Here is a 23,273-nt window from a genome sequence, read left to right on the forward strand (position 1 = left end):
TGACTAAACTGAACTGATACTGGGAGAATCAAATAGGGGAAGTATATATGGAACAGAGGCTATAAGGGAGCTAATCTCCCCATGTATGAAATTAACAGATACCTTGTTTAGGAAATCGAGACGTCAACAGTTTAAGCATGTTACTTAGAAATATGGACATAGACTACCTGATCCCTTCCTCAAGATTCTGTTCTCATCCTAAATAACAAAATATGACAGGAAAAAAATCCAGTTTCAATGGATCTTTTTATTTATTTAATATATCACCAACTTCATCTCCCTCCATACCAATAATTGGAATTTCATCTTGTTTCCATGCTGAGTGGTGAAACAATGACAAAGCTAATCAGAATAAGCTACTTCAGAAAGAGAACTAAGCTAACACAGCCCACTTTCTTTAACAGGCATAATATAAATATATGTACTCTAGAATGCACAACGGTTTAGTCTCTAAGAAACTCAAATGGGATCTTGAAGAATGTAGGCAATTCCCAGGTACAGCAAAGATGAGCTGAGATGTTCTGCAACTGTTAAGGGTTCCTGGCACTACATCTCTTGGCCACTAGCTGATTATTGACACGGGGGAAGACATTAGCTAATGCCAAGTGGAGATGCAGACAATGCTATGTTGACTTAGGGGCTATGCACAGGAACCAGAAGGCAGAAAAGTACTAAACACTGCTGAGAGCATCCACTCCAGGAAGGACTTTACCTGTTTTTGAGAGAACACACACACATACACGGTCAGCATTACTATAAGATCCACTAAGCCAGATCTGTTCCCTCCTATCTTCCCAATAACATAGCAGTTCTTATCTAGGATATATGGCCAGGAGTTAAGTAACTTCTACATTTTGGGCCCCAGGTGTACTAGTGTGTAACCTCTTTGAGAATAAAGATCTTCCCATCTGGCCCTCCCCACATCAAATGGAACCCAGGAGCTTTACTTGAAGTTCCTCCATTTGTACTGCCCGTGACTTCTAATGACAACACTACAACCTACTGTCTCCACTCCATTCTACTTAACTCTTACTGCATAAACCCTGTCATTCCCCCCAAATAAGCCAAAAACATTAAAGATCCTCACCTTCCAGGAGCTCTAAACTGGCACCACCCCCAGTGCTCACATGACTGACTTTATCCTCCGTGTTCCATTTGGCGCAACAAGTAGCAGTGTCTCCACCACCTGTTGAATGAAAACCAAATAAAAAGGGGGAAGGAGAGAAGAGAAAAAAGACTGGCACCAAAATTATAAGGCACTGTGCTCTCCAGCCCAAAAGGTAGCTGATAAACCCCCAACTCCATCTCATTTACAGGTTTCTCCATGAATCATATACCCACTTAAGTTTCAAGATCCACCCGGCACCAAGGAACCTAGGAAAAGTTAACTATTTCCCCTCTACTATCCTCTGATCTTCTGCCAGCTCACATGGCATTAGCTTTGTACAGGACCCTTTACCTATGATGGTGATGCAGCCCCTGGAAGTGGCTTTCACCACCTCATCCATAAGGGCTTTGGTTCCTCGGGCAAAAGCTTCCCATTCAAATACACCCACAGGTCCATTCCACACGATCTGCTTAGCCCGAGCAACAGCCTCAGCATACTTCTTACTGCTCTCAGGACCACAATCCAAGCCCTAAGGGGCAGATTTAAAAAGAGAGGATGAGCTACCAAGAAAAGCTACTTAGAGGAGCAAATACCATACCTCCACCAAGACCAGAACTCAAGGCTGAATACCAGAGTGTCTTTTAGAACTAAAAGATACAAGAGACATTTCATTCTTTAAAATTACAAACTTGCTCATATCCTTTATGGAAGATCAAGTCTAAGGGAAAACCTCAAAAGTTATTTGATAAAAACATTTTTAGCCACATTATTTTATGATTGTAACTAGCTCAGTGGTTTTCAACTAGGGTCAATTCCACCCCTCCCTAGGGAACATATGGTAATATCTCAACATTTTTGGCTGTCATGATTTAGAGGTGGTAGGGGGTTGCTACTTGGTATCTAGTGGGCAAAGATTCCTTAAACATCCTACAATGCCACAACAGCCCTCCATAACTAAAACTACCTGAGATGTCAATAGTGCCGAGGTTGAAAAACACTAAACTAGATCAGTGGTTCTCAAACCTTGTGGTGCATCAGAATCACCAGGATGGCTTGTTAATGCACAAATTCCTGGGCCCTACTCCCAGAGTTTCTGCTTCAGCAGGTTGGGAGAAGGGGGTAGGAATTTACAGTTTTTAACAAGCTTCAAAATGATGCTGCTGTTCTTGGAACCACACTTAAAGCCACATGCCTAACAGAAGGACAGTGACTAAGCAAAGTAGTAGGTTAACATTAACAATTTTGTACAGATATTAGAACAATAACAAATGGAGAGTACTATAATCAACTATTTAAATAAGTCCTTAATACACACATAGATTTTTCCCTGCTTGTAATAATTGTACTACCTTAATGTTTTCATATACAAAAAAATTCTTATACAGGTTTCTAGGCAGAAATAATATTTAGTCCAACATAATCCAACAGAACAGCCCAAACTATGAAAGTACATAGCATCATCCACAGCAATCGGTTAAGTACTTAATAAACATTAAATAGATGAAGAAACAAAAAGCATTTTTGCCCTCACTTTTCAAATGAAAAATCTTAGCAGCAATCTGATACCCCTGCTTTTACGCCATGGATTCTCCCTGAAGGAAGGGCTCACTGCAATATTTGGAGAACTTCTTTTAATTTTTTATTGGTTGAATGAATAATACCAAAATGTATTTGTTCACTCATACTACCAACCACCCAAGTGACTCACCATCCAGCCAGCAGGTATGCCAGAGGCCACAGTGGCTTGGCCAGTCTTGGCATTCTCATCAAACTTATCAGCAGTGACAAAGTCAACAGGCAAAGTAATCTTCACGCCATTCTTGTCAGCTTTGGACATCAGGTCTTTGACAATCTTGGATCCCTCTTCATCAAACAGAGAAGTGCCAATCTATATAGGGAAGTCAAGATGATGAAGATCAGCCTATATTCTAAGAATGTGTTTACCTCACAAAGCAGACAGTATGAAATACAATACAATATAAAGGAATAGTTCTAAGACAAAAGAAAAACAACTTGCAAAATAAATAAAAATGGGAGTTTTTAGGGCTCATGCCATAAGCTAATTTCCGTTTTAAATTTACATAACCTATTTCTCATGGAGAGCTATTTCACATCTACTTGGCATCGGTTTCCTACCTCCATGTTGTTGAGCACCTTAAGGAAGGTAAAGGCCATTCCACCACCGATAATCATTTCATTGACTTTGTCCAGCATATTATTGATCAACTGGATCTTGTCTGCAACTTTAGCTCTGGAAGGGAAAGCAAGAATCATCACCAAAAGAACAAAGGACTAAAGAACTGGTGTTACACAAAGCCTGAAGTTTTATATCAAGGGACAGGAACAGAGAAATGTCCCACAAAGTGACAAAAGTACTAGCTCTCAGCCTGGTGCTCTATGAAGACCTATAGGGGTGGGATGGGGGCGTGGGAGGAAGTCTCAAGAGGGAGGGGATATATGTATACTTATAGCTGATTCATGTTGTTGTACAGCAGAAACCAACACTGTTAAGCAATTATCATCCAATTAAACATTAAAAAAATATTTTTAAAAAGGTACTGGCTAGCTTTGCCCTATGTTTCTCCAACACCAAAAAGCCAATCCATTACTAAGAAATCTTTTTAAGGTGTGTCTCTTGGCCAAGAAGGGCTTAGAAGACTTGCAATCATCTAAAGAAATCACAAATTCCAAACAGATCTGTTTTGTCCCTTTTTATCCCCCAAAATCAAAGGTCAAGATTGGTAATTATACTTGAGAAAGGCTGCTAATTGTGGGATCCCTAAGCTGAGAACTGTCCTAACCCTAAAGCAGGTATCAAATTACATACCAAACAAATATATACTGAGCAAAAATAGACAAGATATTCACACTCTTAGGTCCATGTTTAGTTTCTGGAATATTTGCTTTATGGCATGCATTATTCTATTGGACCACTTGATTCAACACATTGGTTGTGGGGCCTCCCTGGTAGTCCAGTGCCTAAGACTTTGCCTTCCAATGCAGGGGGTGTGGGTTTGATCCCTGGTCAGGAATCTAATATCCCACATGCCCCATTACCAAAAAAAACAGAATGTAAAACAGAAGCAATGGTGTAATAAATTCAATGACTTTAAAAATGGTCCACATCAGTGCTTGCTTCGGCAGCACATATACTAAAATTGGAATGATACAGAGAAGATTAGCATGGCCCCTGCGCATGGATGACACGCAAATTTGTGAAGCGTTCCATATTTTAAAACAAATAAATAAGTAAATAAATAAAAATGGTCCACATCAAAAAAAAAAATCTTAAAAAACACTGAGTACGGGACTTCCCAGGTAGTCCAGTGGATAAAACTCTGTGCTCTTAATGCAGGGGGCCCAGGTTCGATCCCTGGTCACGGAACTAGATCCCACATGCCACAGCTAAGACCTGGCACAGCCTAAATAAATAAATAAAATATTAACATACACATACACAGAGAGAGTGGGAAAGAGAAAGGATGAAAAGAGATTCAACATCTAAAGAACATGGGATGTTCTATACATCAAATGCCCTGCTTCTTCAACAAATCAATAGAATGAAAATAATAACAGGGAACTAATAAAATAATCTATTTCTGCTTCATTGACAATGCCAAAGCCTTTGACTGTGTGGATCACAATAAATTATGGAAAATTTTGAAAGAGATGGGAATACCAGACCACCTAATCTGCCTCTTGAGAAACTTGTATGCAGGTCAGGAAGCAACAGTTAGAACTGGACATTGAACAATAGGAAAAGAAGTACGTCAAGACTGTATATTGTCACCCTGCTTATTTAACTTATATGCAGAGTACATCATGAGAAACGCTGGGCTGGAAGAAGCACAAGCTGGACTCAAGATTGCTGGGAGAAATATCAATAACCTCAGATATGCAGATGACACCATCCTTATGACAGAAAGCGAGGAGGAACTAAAAAGCCTCTTGATGAAAGTGAAAGAGGAAAGTGAAAAAGTTGGCTTAAAGCTCAACATTCAGAAAACTAAGATCATGGCATCTGGTCCCATCACTTCATGGGAAATAGATGGGGAAACAATGGCTGACTTTATTTTTTTGGGCTCCAAAATCACTGCAGATGGTGATTGCAGCCATGAAATTAAAAGATGCTTACTCCTTGGAAGGAAAGTTATGACCAACCTAGATAGCATATTAAAGAGCACAGACATTACATTGCCAACAAAGGTCCATCTAGTCAAGGCTATGGTTTTTCCTGTGGTCATATATGGATGTGAGAGTTGGACTGTAAAGAAAGCTGAGCACCAAACAATTAATGCTTTTGAACTGTGGTGTTGGAGAAGACTCTTGAGAGCCCCTTGCACTGCAAGGAGATCCAACCAGTCCATCCTAAAGGAGATCAGTCCTGGGTGTTCACTGGAAGGACTGATTTTGAAGCTGAAACTCCAATACTTTGGCCACCTGATGCAAAGAGCTGACTCATTGGAAAAGATCCTGATGCTGGGAGAGATTGGGGGCAGGAGGAGAAGGGGATGACAGAGGATGAGATGGCTGGATGGCATCACCAACTCGATGGGCATGAGTTTGAGTGAACTCCGGGAGTTGGTGATGGACAGGGAGGCCTGGCGTGCTGCGATTCATGGGTCGCAAAGAGTCGGACATGACTGAGCAACTGAACTGAACTGAATGACCAAATACAATGCATAGACTTCATCTGGATCCTGATTCAAACAAACTGCCTGTAAAAGGCATTTCTGAAATGATGGAGAAATTCTGAACACAGACTGGGTATTAGATGACAGTATTAATAGTAAGACTATTAAATTTTGCTAGGTGTAACAGGTGGTTATTTAAAAGAAATCTCAAGTTATGAGATGTATACAGAAGTATCAGAAATGAAATTATATGATATCTAAGGCTTGCTTTCAAATACTCCTGACAAAATAAGGATTAGAGGACAGATGAAACTGGATTGGCAAAAATGCCAGTAATTATTAGAACAGGGTAATAGGTACCTGTGAGTTTATTATACTATTCTTTCAACTTCTATAATGTTTGAGTGTTTCCACAACAAAGTTTTGGGGTTTTTTCTTTTTTTGGCCACACTGCACGGCTTGTGGAATCTTAGCTCCCTTACCAGGAGTAGAATCTGGGCAGTGAAAGCGAGGAGTCCTAACCACTGGACCACCAGGGAATTCCCAACCGAATAATTTTTTTAATAAAATGTAAAATCTTCCCCTATATTGTTAATGTTCTCAGGAACACTAATTGAAAGAAAGGTGGCAAAAAAAAAAAAAACCCTCCGTGTAAACTTCCCCCAAATAGCAATTTTAGGCAGAGTCCAAAACCTAATCATAAGACTAGGTGGCACTCACTCCCATATTCCAGGTCTAGGGAAGGATTGAGAACAAAACTCAAGTCCCAGTCTCCAGAGAAGCAAAGATCAGAGGCCGACCTTTATAATCCGGTGCACAAGAGTGGCAATGTTTCCAGGAGACAGATACAAGTACCTACCTTAACTATTTTTAGGCCCCTAAAACTGGGCTCATGAAGCCTGGAGAGCAACTCTGCTACCTGAAATTGACACCCAACTCCAGAGTCAGCTTTCATAGGGAAATGCTGAGTGTGTTCAGTCCCATGGGGAAAAAAAAAAAACCCTGCTCATAAAAGGGTAAGGAGTATCTAGCCATAAAGAGTCTGCTATCTAGATAGTCATGCCAAGTGACAAGATCTTATCCAAGAAGTCCCAGGTCTCTGTCCCTACTTTATCACCTAAAATGTATCCTCCTAGTCTCTTGACCTGCACTTTTGAAATTTCTACTTTTAACTAAGCCAGTGGCATATCACTATTCAGAGTACTTTTCCCCATAGGAAAAAATATAAAAAGGTATGAGATCTGAAAAAATGAGTTCAAAATGATATATTCAACACATATAAGGAGGTTTTCATATCTGAAAGGCTCAAGTGCTTCAAAAATTGTTAGATAAGTAATAGTGGGCAATAGTGGATCTTTCCAATTTCTTCCCTACAGAACCATTTTCTATCTTTTCTAGCCCTGTTCTCTGTCCCAGGAGGCTGACCTGCATAGACTGCATCAAGGAGGTCCTTTGCCCTCTGACGTCTAGCTGGGGGGCAGCCCATTGTGGGTAAGAGGGATACAGCAATAGGACATTAAAATGAGATCAGAGTATCTATTTCCCTGGCTCCTTCCCTGCTAGATGACTATCCTCCATCCCTTAACCAAAGGCTATACACAGTTCTCATCAGAGGGCCATCTCCACACAACTACCCTCTCTGGATTCTGGTAACCATCACTTCCCTTTTGCCCTTCAGGTCTAAGGATGGTGATGATGGCTTCCTCAGATGACTGTACTTTCCCTTTTGTGTTTCCCTAAACCCCACCCACACCTTTGCAGATACTACCTTTATTAAATTTTCCTGTCACCCAGTTTGATTGTGCTAATGACAATAAACCACCCAATTTATGGCCTCATGCTTGTGCTCAGTCACTTCAGTTGTGTCTGACACTTTGTGACCTTATGGACTGTAGCCCGCCAGTCCATGGATTTCCCAGGTAAGAATTCTGGAGTGGGTAACCCATTCTGTCCTCCAGGGGATCTTCCTGACCCAGGGATTGAACCCACGTCTCCTGCAGCTCCTGCACTGCAGGCAGATTCTTTACCACTGAGCCATCAAGGAAGCCCAAGTTATGGCCTACTACCAGGTAGGCTCAGATATTGAAGAAAGTGGGGAAAACCACTAGACCATTCAGGTATGACCTAAATCAAATCCCTTATGATTATACAGTGAAAGTGAGAAATAGATTTAAGGGACTAGATTTGACAGACAGAGTGCCTGATGAACTATGGACAGAGGTCCGTATCACTGTACAGAAGACAGGGATCGAGACCATCCCCAAGAAGAAGAAATGCAAAAAAGCAAAATGGCTGGCTGAGGAGCCACATATCTGTGAAAAGAAGAGAAGCAAAAAGCAAAGGAGAAAAGGAAAGATATACCCTTTGAATGCAGAGTTCCAAAGAACAGCAAGGAGAGATAAGAAACCTTTCCTCAGTGATCAGTGCAAAGAAATAGAGAAAAAGAATAGAATCGGAAAAACTAGAGATCTCTTCAAGAAAATTAGAGATACCAAGGGAACATTTCATGCAAAGATGTGCTCAATAAAGGACAAAAATGGTATGGACCTAACAGAAGCAGAAGATATTGAAAAGAGATGGCAAGAATACACAGAAGAAGTGTACAAGAAAGATCTTCATGACTCAGAGAATCACGATGGTGTGATCACTCACCTAGAGCCAGACATCCTGGAATGTGAAGTCAAGTGGGCCTTAGGAAGCATCACTGAACAAAGCTAGTGGATGTGATGGAATTCCAGTTGAGCTATTTCAAATCCTAAAAGATGATGCTGTGAAAGTGCTGCACTCAATATGTCAGCAAATTTGGAAAACTCAGCAGTGGCCACAGGACTGGAAAAGGTCAGTTTTCATTCCAATCCCAAAGAAAGGCATGCCAAAGAATGCTCAAAACTACCACACAATTGCACTCATCTCACACACTAGCAAAGTAATGCTCAAAATTCTCCAAGCCAGGCTTCAGCAATATGTGAACCATGAACTTCCAGATGTTCAAGCTGGTTTTAGAAAAGGCAGAGGAACCAGAGATCAAATTGCCAACATCTGCTGGGTCATCGAAAAAGCAAGAGAGTTCCAAATTACATCTATTTCTGCTTTATTGACTATGCCAAAGCCTTTGACTGTGTGGATCACAACAAACTGTGGGAAAGTCTAAAAGAGATGGAACTACCAGACCACCTGTCCTGCCTCTTGAGAAAACTGAATGCGGGGTCAGGAAGCAACAGTTAGAACTGGACATGAAACAATAGACTGGTTCCAAATAGGAAAAGAAGTACGTCAAGGCTATATATTGTCACCCTGCTTATTTAACTTATATGCAGAGTACATCATGAGAAACGCTGGGCTGGAAGAAGCACAAGCTGGAATCAAGACTGCCAGGAGAAATATCAATAACCTCAAATATGCAGATGACACCATCCTTATGGCAGAAAGTGAAGAAATAAAGAGCCTTTTGATGAGAGTGAAAGAGGAGAGTGAAAAAGTTGGCTTAAAGCTCAACATTCAGAAAACTAAGATCATGGCATCTGGTCCCATCACTTCATGGGAAATAGATGGGGAAACAGTGGCTGACTTTATTTTTGGGGGCTCCAAAATCACTGCAGATGGTGACTGCAGCCATGAAATTAAATGTTGCTTGCTCCTTGGAAGGAAAGTTATGACCAACCTAGATAGCATATTAAAAAGCAGAGACATTACTCTGCCAACAAAGGTCCGTCTAGTCAAGGCTATGGGTTTTCCAATAGTCAGGTATGGTTGTGAGTGTTGGACTGTAAAGAAAGCTGAAAAAAAAAAAGAAAGCTGAGCACCGAAAAACTGATGCTTTTGAACTGTGATGTTGAAGAAGACTCCTGAGAGTCCCTTGGAATGCGAGGAGATCCAACCAGTCCATCCTAAAGGAGATCAGTCCTTGGTGTTCACTGGAAGGACTGATTTTGAAGCTGAAACTCCAATACTTTGGCCACCTGATGCGAAAAGCTAACTCATTTGAAAAGACCCTGATGCTGGGAAAGACTGAGGGCAGGCGGAGAAGGGGATGACAAAGGATAAGATGGTTGGTTGGCATCACCGACTCAATGGACATGAGTTTGGGTACACTCTGGGAGTTTGTGATGGACAGGGAGGCCTGGCATGCTGCAGTCCATGGGGTTGCAAAGAGTCAGACACAACTGAGCAACTAAACTGAACTGAACTGAACCAGGTAAAAAACACTACTTAAAAGTATGATCTTGAAGAGTTCTCTGTACCCGCCCAGGATGGCCAGGAAGGGTCGCTCGGGGCTCTCCAAGGCCTTGGCAAAGTAGTTCAGCTCCTTCTTCATCAAAAAACCTCCAGCCTTCTTTGGCAGATTTACTCCTACCATGGAGCTAGAAAGGAACAGAGACATTCAAATTTTAGTCAATCCTTAGCAATTCTCCCAATTCTAGAGGCCATCTCCTTATCACTGAAATACTTTCACTTTTGAGACACCAGGACACCATGGTTTTCATTCCCAAACTACAACAAAACACTTAGGTACAAGATAAGGTTTTTGGCTTAAAATGCAGGATAAAGGAGAACAAGTGAGAAGCAACTACCTTAAGTAGAATTTAAGATACCCAATTAACAGTCTTCAGACCAAGGGTTTAACCACAATAAATTATCAGCCAGGTGATGACAACAGGGAAGGATTCCTCAGTTTGCTTCCTACTGATAGCCTAAGACACTGCTCCCATAGCAATCACAAAGGGAGAGCTCTCTATGAAATATCCAAAGTAAGACAGAGCAAAATCTTCCTAAAGCTCAACAAAAAGTTCCACAATCCTCAACATTTTTTATTTTTATTTCATCTTTAGATCAGGGATACTCAACAAGAACCACAGTTTTATTTGTAGCTCCAATGAGAAATAGAATCCAAAAAGATCACAATACAACACAGAAATTTCCAAAACCATTCCAGAGCTTTGGCTACTTAAGTAAACAGAGAAATAATGCTCTCAGTTTGACAATGAACAAAAAACTTTTAGTACCTGTGGGCTCGGTGAGCAGTGCCAAAAGCATCGTTGACATAAACATCCCCTAGCTTAGAAAGTGAAGCTCGGAAGGCTTCTATTTTGGTTGGTTCAGCTTTAACCTGAAGAGAAAAACAAAAAAGGGGCGGGGAGGAGAACATAAGCGATATTGATAACTCCAAAGACAACTGTAAAAGCATTTCATACCAAGAGTCCTCTTCAACATATCTAAAGACCCTGAGTTGGCAGGATAGCAATTTTTAAAACTAGCAACAGGATCTGTTCTTTCTTCCAAATATTCCAGATCTTTTGCTCATTTCTACATGTGTCTGCTCTCCTTTGCCTTCCCTCAAATTGCAAGCCTAAGATACCTGAATCACAGCTTAACCTCTAATCACATCCCACTGGTCTCTCTCCAGCTCCTAGGACAAAATACAAATTATCCTTCTCTCTCTTTGACTCACTGCTTCATTTTAACATATTCTCCATGTAAAATTTAGGACTATACTTGAGTCAAGCTGCTAGCTGCCAAGACCTTTCTGCAAACGGAAAAAAGCTCTCATACATATTTCTCATGAAAGCAACAAGGGCAAGCTGGGACAGAGAAGGCAGATGGAAACCTGACAACGGAAAAGCACCTCAGAAATACTGTATATATCAAAAGGAGGTAATTCATATAGCTTTCCCTGGAAGTTAGGCATCTGAGAAAACAATACATTTCTACAAAAAAGATAGAGGGACAAAAAGTTGATGTAAAACATATGGCTTTGAATGTCGGCTCACTATCCAGGGATACCACCCTTTTCATAGGGGAAAGAAAGCAGGACAGCAGGATAAACAATGAGTCTTCAGTAGGAAACAAAGCAAAGATGCATAGAAAGCCAGATGAGGGGGATATGGCAGAGAAGTGTCAAAGCAGATGTTTAGTCACTGTCCACTCCCATTCTCCTATATATTGAAGTGAAGGAGGCTGTCACAAAGAACAGGGGCTTTCCTCTAGTGGCCCAAAGAATACAGCGGCACTAATGCTAAAACTAAAGTGTAGAGCCCCCATAATCTCTTTAGAATGGAATATTATCTGCCACCGGTGACTGCAAGATGTGTAGTCATGAAAACACTGCCCAAATGGCAGGAGCCCTGAGTTCTACACCCACGTCTGACGCTAATTTACTGTGTAACCTTTGTCAAGTTTTTCTCTATCCTTTCCTATCTATTAAAAGGGGAAGATAACTTCTCTACTTAAGAACTGTTTGTGGGAAAATGACACAAATTAAAAGCTATCTATGAAAAAGGTATTATAAAAATTAATAATAATCAGGGGCAGGGGAAAAAATTAATAATAATCAGAACCTATTTCTCATTTTTTATCTGCCAGGAACCAGAAGGAAGAGAATGCTCCTAAAAGATAATGCAGGTACTCTGCATAAAGGAAAAATTTCATGCCTCACTTCGTTTTTTATTCACTTTGAACTTATGGCTGGCTCCAAAAATTTCAAGCATGAAAAGCCACTGGACACTAAATGTAAAGTAAACTACCCACAAAGACATAGACTAGCACAGTTGGTTCATCACTTACTGTATATAAGGTTTTGCCTCAACTTGCCTCCTGCCATTTCTAAGCCCAAGAGTTGAACAGCTTGAGTTTCAGTCTAAAAGGGCACCAAATTTTAGGTCAGCATTTAACTCCTACTACTGTAGCAAGACCATGCCAAAGGCAAGATAAGGCAAGACCTGAGCCTGCAGTGCTAATAAAAGAAACTGCTTGAAAGCAGGCACTCTGATGACCTTAAGAAATGTCAGAAGCACAACAGGAGATTGAGATGCTAGCCTCAGAGAATCTTCTTCCCCAAGATACTAAAGACATTAAGAGTGGAAAGTACAAAGGGTGCTTTCTGATTCCCTTCTGCATTAGTGCCCAGTTGTATCCAATTCTTTATGACCATATGGACTGCAGCCCACCAGGCTCCTCTGTTCATGGGATTTCCCAGGCAAGAATACTGGAGTAGATAGATTGCCATGCCCTCCTCCAGGGGATCTTCCCCACCCAGGGATCGAACCCGAGGCTCCTGCATTGGCAGGTGAGTTCTTTACCACTGAGCCATATGAGAAACCCAGCTTCCTTTCTACGAATAGGCAAATTCGAAATCATCCTCAAAAGAGCCAGCTCTATCATTTAATATTTAAATCCTGGTTGTCAGGTCACGGTAATCTATTTTGTGGGTATCTATGGTTGTCTTTTAAAATTTTTGTTTTTTACCCCTATGGTTGCTTTTGTACAACAATGGCAGAGTTGAATAGTTCCAACACAGACCATATAAGGTTGTGACTGGCCGTCTGACCCACAAAGCCTAAAATATTTATTGTCTGACCCTTTACATAAAGTTTGCTTATTGATGGACTGAGCTATATATAAAGACCAGCAACAGTACTACTACCTCTAACTTTAGTCAAATAACTGCCTTTCTGAGACCTAGGCTTTGAAAAAAAAAATGATGATACCTGTCATTCCTTAAGAAATTCAAAGAAAGATCCTTTACACTTAAGAAAAATGCCTTAAACCCAAGGTAATATCATCATGACCATCATCTACCTAATTCAATCAAATGTTCCAAATAGTCCCTTTCCACTTGAATTAGGAAAGCACTTTTTCTGGTCACATGATTCTTTTATAAGAAAACCTCAATGATATTAAATTTAATTTACTGTCTTAAAAGTACCAAGCTCAAGCTTTAAGTTAATTCCCCTTCTAAATAAGAATACATATTATTCTTCCATAACACACTAGGGCCTGCTGCTTATAAAAACTGTTCTAGCCTTGACAAAACAATCTAAAACTGGCTCTGCTGGAGGAACACCTGGTATATCATGGATACTCACTCCCCACAACCACCTGTGAATGTCTGCTCTCGGCACTTGGGAACGACAGCCTACATTCTGATAGGATATTATCACGTACTATTAGAAAAATACATCTTCATATATCAAAGGCCAGGTGTGTAACAAAGGGACAATTAGAAGCAGCATGTTCACCAAATACTCTTACGCCCAAATGGTGTTCACATCTTTCCAAGGTATTTCAAAAACCACTTGAGCATGATGAGGAGGGCTTCCAGGGCTGGCAATATCTTCTTCTCTGACCGCGGTGTTGGTTACACAGGTGTGCTTACTTTGTGATAATTCATCAAGCTGTGCATTTGTGCATTTCTATATGTATGCTGTCTTTCAATAAAAAGGTATCAAAATAAACATGAGCTGCTTCTATTCTTCAATCACAGTCTCATATACTCAGGCCTCCTCACCCCTACTATTGTCAAATCACAGGTCCTACCTTGTTCCCAGAAGCATCTTTTCCCTTCCCTTCTTCCTCCACATGAAAACGAAGGTTCTCCAGCAGGATGACAGACCCAGCAGCTGGGTCAGCACAAGCCTTCTCCACATCTGGGCCCACACAGTCCTTCAAGAACAAAACATCCCTGGAGAGAGTATGACACAGAAACACTTGAACAGTCTGAAAGTTAAGAATCAGCAACAACATACTTGACAACATCTCCTGTCACAGAGTTGACCAGAACCTGAAACATACTTGCCCAGCAGAGATTTGAGTTCTACAGCAACTGGCTGCAAGGAGTACTTATCAGGCATGGGGACACCATCAGGCCGGCCCAGGTGGCTCATAAGAACAACTGACTTGGCTCCATTGTCCAAGCAGTATTTGATGCTTGGAACAGCAGCCTTGATCCTGCAACCAAGAAGAAACAGCAAGTAGAGCAAGGCTACTCCTAAGAATTAGTGAGAACTATTTTATTCATGGCCTCATAAAACATAAAGCCTCCTTTCTTCTCCAAATTCCTTCAAATCTACTGTCAGCAACTCAGTGATGGTCCTCAGGTTCATGTGCAGGGGCAGAAGTTAATTAGGATGTCAACCCTCCACCTAGGGTTAGACAATCTCATCATGTTTTGCACCTTGTGCAGAATAAAATTAATATAGCAGGACTGAAACTGCTGTCTTCAGAAGGACCTGCTTGCAAGGTTGGCCCTTGGCTGGTATCTGGGAACTTGGCTTTTGAGGTGGTCCTTCAGTTCCCTGACAAAGTCTGTTCACAATTCCTAGACCGTCTGTACAAACAGGTTTATATTCAACACCTGCTTCCCTCTAGGAGTAAGGAATTTTGGTAGCTGCTGGGCAGAGGGTACCTATGTGATCAGCTCCCAGTAAGACTCCCAGTAAAAAGACTCCCAGTTGAGTCTCTGAAGGGCTTTTCTGGGCAGAGATATCACACACAATTACTGCATTTTCACTGCTGGAGAAAGGAGCGCACTTGGTATCACGAGAGGGAGAGAGCACGCATGGAAACCTAAGCATGGATTTCTCCAGATACTGCCTGTGTCTTTTCCGCTTGCTGATCCTGTCATGCATCCTTTCACTTTAATAAACTTTAGCAATGAATCTTTCTAGTGAATCACCAAACATGTGAGTGCTTTTAGGGACCCCTGAAACACCCTAAGTGTTTGACTTTGAAAGAAACATAAAATTCTCAAATCTTGAAACCATTAAAAGAAATTTTGGGAAAACTGTAAAAACATTTCAGTACCCATTACAAAATTCTAAGTCACTTTTTATGTAGGAGAAAACAAATACATTATATAGAATGTGGTTTACATAACACATTGTGTTTATAAAATTACAGTTTAACCAATAATGTATTAAACTTCTTTAAACACTTCAAATTTTTGTTACAAACCCAATACTAACTTTCCATTCTTGGCAGTATTTGAGAAACTAAACCTAACAAAGAAAATTATTTATTTACTCAACAAGTATTTATTGAATGCTACTTCTGTAGCAGCTACTATATCAGATTCTGAGAATACAACAGTAAATAAAATAATTTCTGCTCTCACAGAAGTGAGAAGAACTATGGAGAAAATAAAGCAAGGTACAGGGACAAGAACGACTGAAGAATAGTGGTGGAGGGGATTTTAGAGAGGGTAGCCAGGGAAAGTCTAAGAAGATGACATTTCAGCAAAAAATGGAATAATAAAAAGCCAAGTTATATTTCTAACTATCTTATGCTATTTGGCAGATATAAAAACTCAATTATACCAAATAAACAAGAAACCTTCATCAGGTACATTTGCCCAATGAAACCAAATTAATCTTCGGCGTTTTCCCTTAACAGCCAAGTTCTATTATTTCTAATGCTTCATTTTATTTATCAACTCCACGGATTTCTGAAAATGAAGATCTACTCAGACTTGTTTCTCTGCTTTCTACTCATAAAATACCTTGATAGGCATATTTCTAATCTTTTATGTATGCTGCAGAAAATAACGAAAAAGCCAAGAAGGGTCAGAGATGCCTTGTACAAAGACCTTCCACTATGGTGCAGGAGGGATGTGCTTGACAGAATGCCAGACTCTATTCTGGCGCCAGTATCTGAAAATGTTCTAGGTCTATACCTACACTGTCCAATATGGTAGCCATTAGCCACAGGGACCTCCTGAATACTGGAAATGTGGTTAGCCAGATTGGTATGTTGTCTAAGAGTAAAATACGTATTGGATCTCAAATACTTAATACCAAAAAAGTTAAATGTTCCTTTCATTAATTTTTAATTGATTACATACTACAATGATTATTTGGGGCTTACTGGATTAAATAAATTAAAATTAAGTTAATCTGTTTGTTACTTTTTAATGTGGCAACTAGAAAATCTTAAAATTACATGTGGTTTTTATTATATTTTTATTAGACAGCACAGGCCTAGATCATTAGAACATACCTTTCCAGCTCAAACCCTTCATTTAAAATAAAAATCTTTTAGAATCTAATCAAAAGCAAGAACAATACTATCACTTAAAATGTCTGCTTCTGGATCTAGGAGCCAAGACATGTGGAGCAGCCTAAACTGACTGAAAGTATTACTTCTGAAGTTTTTTCCCTTAAATCAAAATTCTCAAAAACTGATTTTATGGGAACCAGCTAGAATAGGGGCTTGTAAAACTACATGAACAGTTCTTCATTTTGCAGGAAAGCCAAGTAACCTTAAACCTTGATATTCTTCAAAAATGTATAACCCCAAATTCTTCAAATTAAAAAAAGAGGAGGAAAAAAATCACCTTCTTAAAATGATTTTTTTTTCAATTTCTAAATTCTCATAAGAAAGCAAACCAGATGGTGGGTTGGTTGAAAACCAAGATCATGCAGCTTAAGTTGCTATAGTTCTACAATCAGAATGGAAAATCATTTCATTACATATATTCAGACGCAGGTACATCTTAAACCTAGCTCAGGGTGTAGCAGGGACATTACCTCTGGTTGTTTGTTATCTGGTTGTTCTTCATAGGAACATTGAAGTCTACTCTGAAAAAGAAACAAAGTGTCAAGTTCAGAGCCACGATCAAATTATCATTCCCTCAAAGATTATGAGAGGCACTTTTAGTGAACCAGTTAAATAAGTGGAAGTTCAAAAGTCACGTTAAAAATAATCAGTAGTATTAGAAGATAGTGATTAGCCATGCGGAGGACAGTGGGAGTAGTGACTTAGACAGGACACCAGAGGGAGCGTCAGGGGTTCTGATATTGTTCTCTTTCTTGATGTTGGTGACAAATGTGCTCTTTCTGTGATAATTCTTTGAGCTTTTGATTTGTGCCCTTTTAGGTATGTGTCTCACACCTTTTAAGAGAGAAATTTTAAAAAATAAAAAATCACAGGAACAAGCCCTGAAGACCTGGGAAGCTGAAACTAGTTCCATCTAAAAAGATTTCTATGTGGGCCCAGCATGCTACTATCTAATAATGGTGGCAGCCTGAAGGGTAAGGTTATAAAGAACACATCTGGATTCTGATTTCTCTGGTAATATTTCTGGGTCCTAATGAAGTAAACACTTCTCAAAAGAAAAAAAACTGGAAAAATAAAACACATCAAGAGAGTATCATTCTTTTTGGAGAAAGTCTGGGACCTCAGGACCAGAAAGAAACCCAGTGTCCAAGATCAAGTTCACACAGTATCCTTCAAGCAAAACACAGTCAATAACCACAAGATAGCTTCTTTCTAAAAGCCTGATAGGACATTTTGCTGTACACCTGAAACTAACACAATATTGTAAATCAACTAAAAAAAAAACTTAATTAAAAAAAAAACCTGAGAGGAGAGGATGGAACATGTGACCCTGCCCACCTAACAAACAGGCAATCAGAAGAGAAGTGATCAAGACAGCACAGGCAGGGAATTCCCTGGCAGTCCAGAGCTTCCACTGCCAAGGGCCCAGGTTCAATCCCTGGTTGGGGAACTAAGATCCCAAAAGCCACAGGGCACAGCCAGGGCAGGGGAAAAAAAGATAGCAATTTACTGCAGTTTCCTCTCTTGTGCAACTTCCTGCTGCTTTATCATTTTTAAGAACTTGTCATTCCTTCCCCCTTCTTTCAGACAGATTGGAACCTCAATCCCCTAAGAAGGTAATGATGTGTGGGGGCTAGTTATCTGTAAGGTTTCACCTGCCAAGATCCTTTTTAAGTTGATTTCTTTCTCATCTATAGAATGGGAATGATAGTATCTACTTCACAGTTATTTTAAGAATTAAATGAGTTAGCGATCTGCAAAGTGTTTAGGAGAGTAACTGATAAACAGTGCCATAAAAGTGGTAACTATTATTATTCATGTGAGGACTTCTCCAAAACATGATTTTGTGATCTAAAAGGCACATCAACCATTACTAAAAACAGCTAGCAGCACGCACTAAAGAACAACAGTGAAGGTATGACTAATTCAAAAAGACTTGTTGCAGTGTCTGACCATAAAACTCCATCACTAGTCCTTCCTCTCTTAGGCTGAGGCTTGGCAGACAATTACAAAATCCTAAACCAACTAAGAAGACCACCAATTTCCTATGTCCCCTAGGCCTGTACTCTACTTCACTGAAGAATAACCTTTCCAAAGATGAGTTAAAGGATTAATTCTATATTCAAATTTTTATTTAAAATCTTAAAAAATAAAAGCAGTATGCCTCTGAAAAAAGAAACAGTCTACTTAATTTCAGGCTACTTGATTCTGAGTCTAAGCATCTTCTTTAAATATCCTGAGCAAGGCTCAGAGCATTCCAAAGAGGATAGAGTATCTCATTACCATAGATCATTTTCCCCCACCCTCTGCAGCCTCCAAGAAGGCCCACATTCAAAAGGGTTAACAGCAAGCGGCCGAGCACAAGCCACCCCTTCAGTGCTGCTCCCTATCCCAGAGCCATGACACAGAAGAAATTCTCTAGAAACACTCAAGAATCTATCTCATCTATCCATGCTGCCATGGCATAGCTTACTGATGAGAAAAGGACTTATACTTTCTTCTCGTTGCTTGTGGATTACCTTCCCCCATCATCTCTTAGACTGTTAACAACAGCTCTGCTTTTAGCTTCTCCTCTCTGAGGACTCCACCACAGAAACTGCTCTAGCCTACATATTTCACATATCCTGTGTAAAATCTGCACCCCTTCCTTTTCTACTTCTCTTAATCCTAAGCTCAGCCTCAGGAACAAAGTCAGGTATCACTACACACCACTCATATCATAATGGATGAAATAAAAAATGACATCAAGCGTTAGTGAGGATGCAGAGAAACTGATCACTCATACGCCCGTAGGAATGTAAAATGATGCAACTGCTTTGGAAAACAGTCTGGAAATTCCTCAAAAGGTTAAGCATATGTGCTAAGTCTCTTCAGTCATGTCTGACTATTTGCAACCCACTGGACTGCAGCCTGCCAGGCTCCTCTGTCCATGGGATTCTCCAGGCAAGAACACTGGAGTGGGTTGCCATGCCCTCCTCCAGGGGATCTTCCCAACCCAGGGACTGAACCCAGGTCTCTGGCATTGCAGGCGGACTCTTTACTGTCTGAGCTACCAGGGAAGCCCAAGAATACTGGAGTGGGTAGCCTATCCCTTTCTCCAGGGGACCTTCCCAGGAATCGACCCGGGGTCTCTTGCATTGCAGGCGGATTCTTTACCAGCTCAGCTACCCAGGAAGCCCATACCATAGACTACTATTCAGCAATCCAAGGAATGAACAACTGATACAACAATATGGATAAATCTCGAGGGCATTATGCTGGGTGAAAAAATGGCATGTGTGATCCCACTTATATAGCATATTGAAATAAAATTATAGAAATGCAGGACAGATTAGTAGTTACCAGGGGTTTAGGAATGGAGGGAGAGGGGCCAAGATGCTAAAGGATGACACATAGGGAGATCTTAGTGCTGCTCAAAGAAAATTAGTTTTGTATCTTGGATAGTGGTGGGAGTTACACAAATCTACACATGTGATAAAATAGCAAATGTCAACTTTCTTCCTACTCTTGATATTGTACTGTAATTATGTAAGATGTATCCAATGAAGGAAACTGGGTGAACACAGGGCCTCTCTGTATTATCTTTGCAACGTTCTGTGAACATATAACTATTTCAGAATGAATCTTAAAAATATTAATTTAGTTGTAATAAGGATATCAAGTCTCTATCACCTGAAATCTCAGAAGTTCAGGCCCAGTTCCATTAAAAGCTCTCCAAGAAACCATTCCCACCCTTACTTCACTGTCCCTAATCGGGAAATAGGGGTATTATGGCTCTCTTAGAGGGCTTCCCTGGTGGCTCAGACAGTAAAGAATCTGCCTGCAATGCAAGAGACCCAGGTTCAATCCCTGGGTCAGGAAGATCCCCAGGAGCAGGAAATGGCAACCCACTCCAGTATTCCTGCCTGGAAAATTCCATGGACAGAGGAGCCTGGCGGGAGACCACATGGTTGCAAAGAGTCGGACACGACTGAGCGACTAATAACTAACTGGCTCTCTCAGAGACTTTTTTTCTTCTCTGCTGTTTTTCCTCCCTGTTTCTTCTTCCACTACACCAACTTGTAGCTGTTGCTTAACAAGTTACAACAGGTTAGAGAAAAACTGTGAGGTTTTTAAAAAAATGGAGGAGGGGGAGCAAGCAAAAGGGAAGTGCTTCACCAGTCGGCAAAGGAGTATGACTGGCAACCTATGAGAGGAAGAAAGGAAATGACATGGCAAAATTAAACAGGAAATTTACTCAAGGTCTATAAAGTCAAATGGAATCCTAAAAAACTGAGGTACAACCTGGTAATTATCCAGTCAGAGATCTCTGGCTATCAGGAAGTTCCCTCAACAAATCAGTAAATTTCCCTCTGCAGTTCAAAGCAGGGGCCCAAACATCACAGCTCCCTTTTGCAAGACAAAGAAAGGAGGCAAGTGAAGCAGCCACTACGCTGGAGGCTCCACTTCCGGAACACTGCCAGCAACCGCTACATAAAGGCAATTAAAAAGAAATTTGAGCTGACGATGCAAGGCTACCTAGACTCTTGCAAAAAGCAATCCTACAATGAATGTGACTCTCTGTTCAAGAGCTACATTAATAATCCGGGGAAAAAGCAACTTCCTGTCCTCAAATCAGATAAGTAGAATTTATCCAGATTACAGGGGGAACTTATTGACTGCAACCTTCAGCTGACAAAAGGTCTATTTTAACCTGTCCTTATTCACTACATCCAAGAGTTTAGAGGATCTGGATGGTAGCCAAGGAGACCCAAATTCTAGTTCTGGTTCTGCCACCAACTTGCTAGTTCAGTGACCATGGATAGGTCATTTTCCAACAGCAAAACAGGACTAGCCAGTCATTTCAAAGATTACGGTTAATCTGTGTAAAATGAAACTTTGAGCCCTGAGGCAGAAACATATTTCAAATTAGGTCCAGAGGGAGAAAAGATAAGCACCTCCTCCAGTCTCACCCTCAGCCAGCTCAGATAATTCCTCAAACCTGGGAAGAGAGGAGATAAAGCCCCAGACCGCAATTGTAGGAAGGTAGCCAAGATCTAGCTGCACGCCACTGTCCACTTGTCCTGTTTTTCTTAAGGTCTATCCATCTTTCTTAAAAGCATCTGAGGGGTAGACAGGGCCATTATCTAATACTAGGATGGCTGTGATTCCTACTCTGTTCAGATTGCAAAGGATTTAGGTGATTGAGCAAAAGGGGGCACCAGGTGTTTTTCATGGCCATAAGCCATTGGGTTCTTCTGATTATTGCCATAGCAGGACAGAGAAGGCCACTTGTAAACTAATAGTGGCCATAATGAAATTAGAGGGAAGGGGAGAGCTACATTAACTTTTAGGGCATTCACAGAGTACACCAATTCACAGCACCTACCTAGTTTAGGCCTTAAGGGAGATCCCCTACTGCTTTCTGAATCCATTAATATAGAAAAGTTGCCCTCTCTTGAACCAGCTGAAATTGGGAAAGGGGTTGGATCACATCTTTCACATGCCCGCCCATCAATCAACCACTTCCCTAAAAGGACAAGACTACCCAATGCTGTCAAGCCCTTATGCTGGCAAAAGCACCACCCTTGGATCCTATCAAGGTCAAGTCAGTTACATACCTAACTGAATTCCTGCAATTAGCTCCTGGCATGCACGAATGTACACATGTTACAAAAAGGAGAAATGTAAATACTCCATACATCAGTACTAGTAATTCTGGCAAGCAAGGGAGAAGCCATGTGGCCAGGGATCCACATGTTTGGAGTAAGAGACCCAAGGCAGGTGGCAAGCCTTCCCCACTTCTAATATCCTGCTTCTCTAGCCACCTCTGGGAGTGAGATTAGAGAACATCAAGAATGAGCAGCCACACCCTGCTCTACCATTACCCAGAATGTGTCACAATCCTGCTGCAAAACCCAAGGCCTGTAGTCCAAAGACACGACAGGGCGGCAGAGGCCTGTTACATAAGCTCTGCAGGGCCTCCTTCCCTGCGCCCCACCCTACCTCACCCTCCTACCCTCAACGCTTTAGTGGATTCTACTCCTCAACAACGAAATCAACATCCTCTGGGAAAGATGTCCCTTTGGGCAGGGACCTTAGAAATGTGGGCCATTTATCATTGGTCTGGGGTGGTCTAGGGTGGTGGAGGAAGGAAAACTATCCAAATGACCTTTCAAGGTCCCTTCACTGGAGGCCGAGGGATCTGCACGTTAAGCATCAGGTCCCCCCTCGCCAACTGAGAACTGAGGCGACGGAACTGCCCTTCAGAAACAAGAAAAGAGGGCAAAAGGGATCCCCGCAATCTGACCCTCCCTGGGAGGATCCACCCCTGCAAAGGGCAACTTCGGCTCAGTTTCTGGGCTGGGGAAAATGAGGTCAGAAACCGTTAAACCCGGGCAAAACCTCAGCCACAATGGTGGCCAGCCTCGCCCTGCTGGGCTAGAGCCCAACGGGCCGAGAGTGGGGCTAAAGGTCACTTGAGGTAGGAGGAAAAGAAGTCGGCCCCGGCCGGAGAGGCTGCGGGAGAACCCCAAGGATTACCTCATGACGACCCGCTTCCCCTTCACATCCAGCTTGTCCAGAGTCAGCTTGTTAGAAAGCGACATCTTGGCAATTCAGCTGCAGCGAGAGGCCAGGGGAAGCGACAGCGACAGAATGAGACAGACTCAGAGGCCGAACGCGTGGAAAATGCCTAGCACCTCGCGGGCCCGGTCGCCACG

At 41.3% G+C, this 23,273-nt stretch overlaps 1 protein-coding gene and 1 non-coding gene across 2 annotated transcripts; one reads left to right on the top strand and one right to left on the bottom strand.

Moving 5' to 3' along the window:
* Nucleotides 1-227: 227 nt before the first annotated feature.
* Nucleotides 228-23,273, bottom strand: PGK1 (phosphoglycerate kinase 1). Its single transcript, XM_043458787.1, has 11 exons — nt 23,095-23,273; nt 17,043-17,093; nt 14,311-14,466; nt 14,056-14,200; nt 10,746-10,849; nt 9,984-10,103; nt 3,245-3,359; nt 2,817-2,996; nt 1,460-1,637; nt 1,088-1,186; nt 228-712 (listed from the first exon to the last, which is right to left on the bottom strand). Exons 1-11 carry the CDS (start codon nt 23,157-23,159, stop codon nt 672-674), a joined length of 1,254 nt encoding a protein of 417 aa, XP_043314722.1. The 5' UTR covers nt 23,160-23,273; the 3' UTR covers nt 228-671.
* LOC122436079 lies at nt 4,237-4,343 on the top strand. The gene has a single exon (XR_006267851.1). It is a non-coding gene; the product is annotated as a U6 spliceosomal RNA (small nuclear RNA).

Source organism: Cervus canadensis, chromosome X (genome assembly GCF_019320065.1).
Source record: "Cervus canadensis isolate Bull #8, Minnesota chromosome X, ASM1932006v1, whole genome shotgun sequence".
Taxonomy (NCBI): domain Eukaryota; kingdom Metazoa; phylum Chordata; class Mammalia; order Artiodactyla; family Cervidae; genus Cervus; species Cervus canadensis.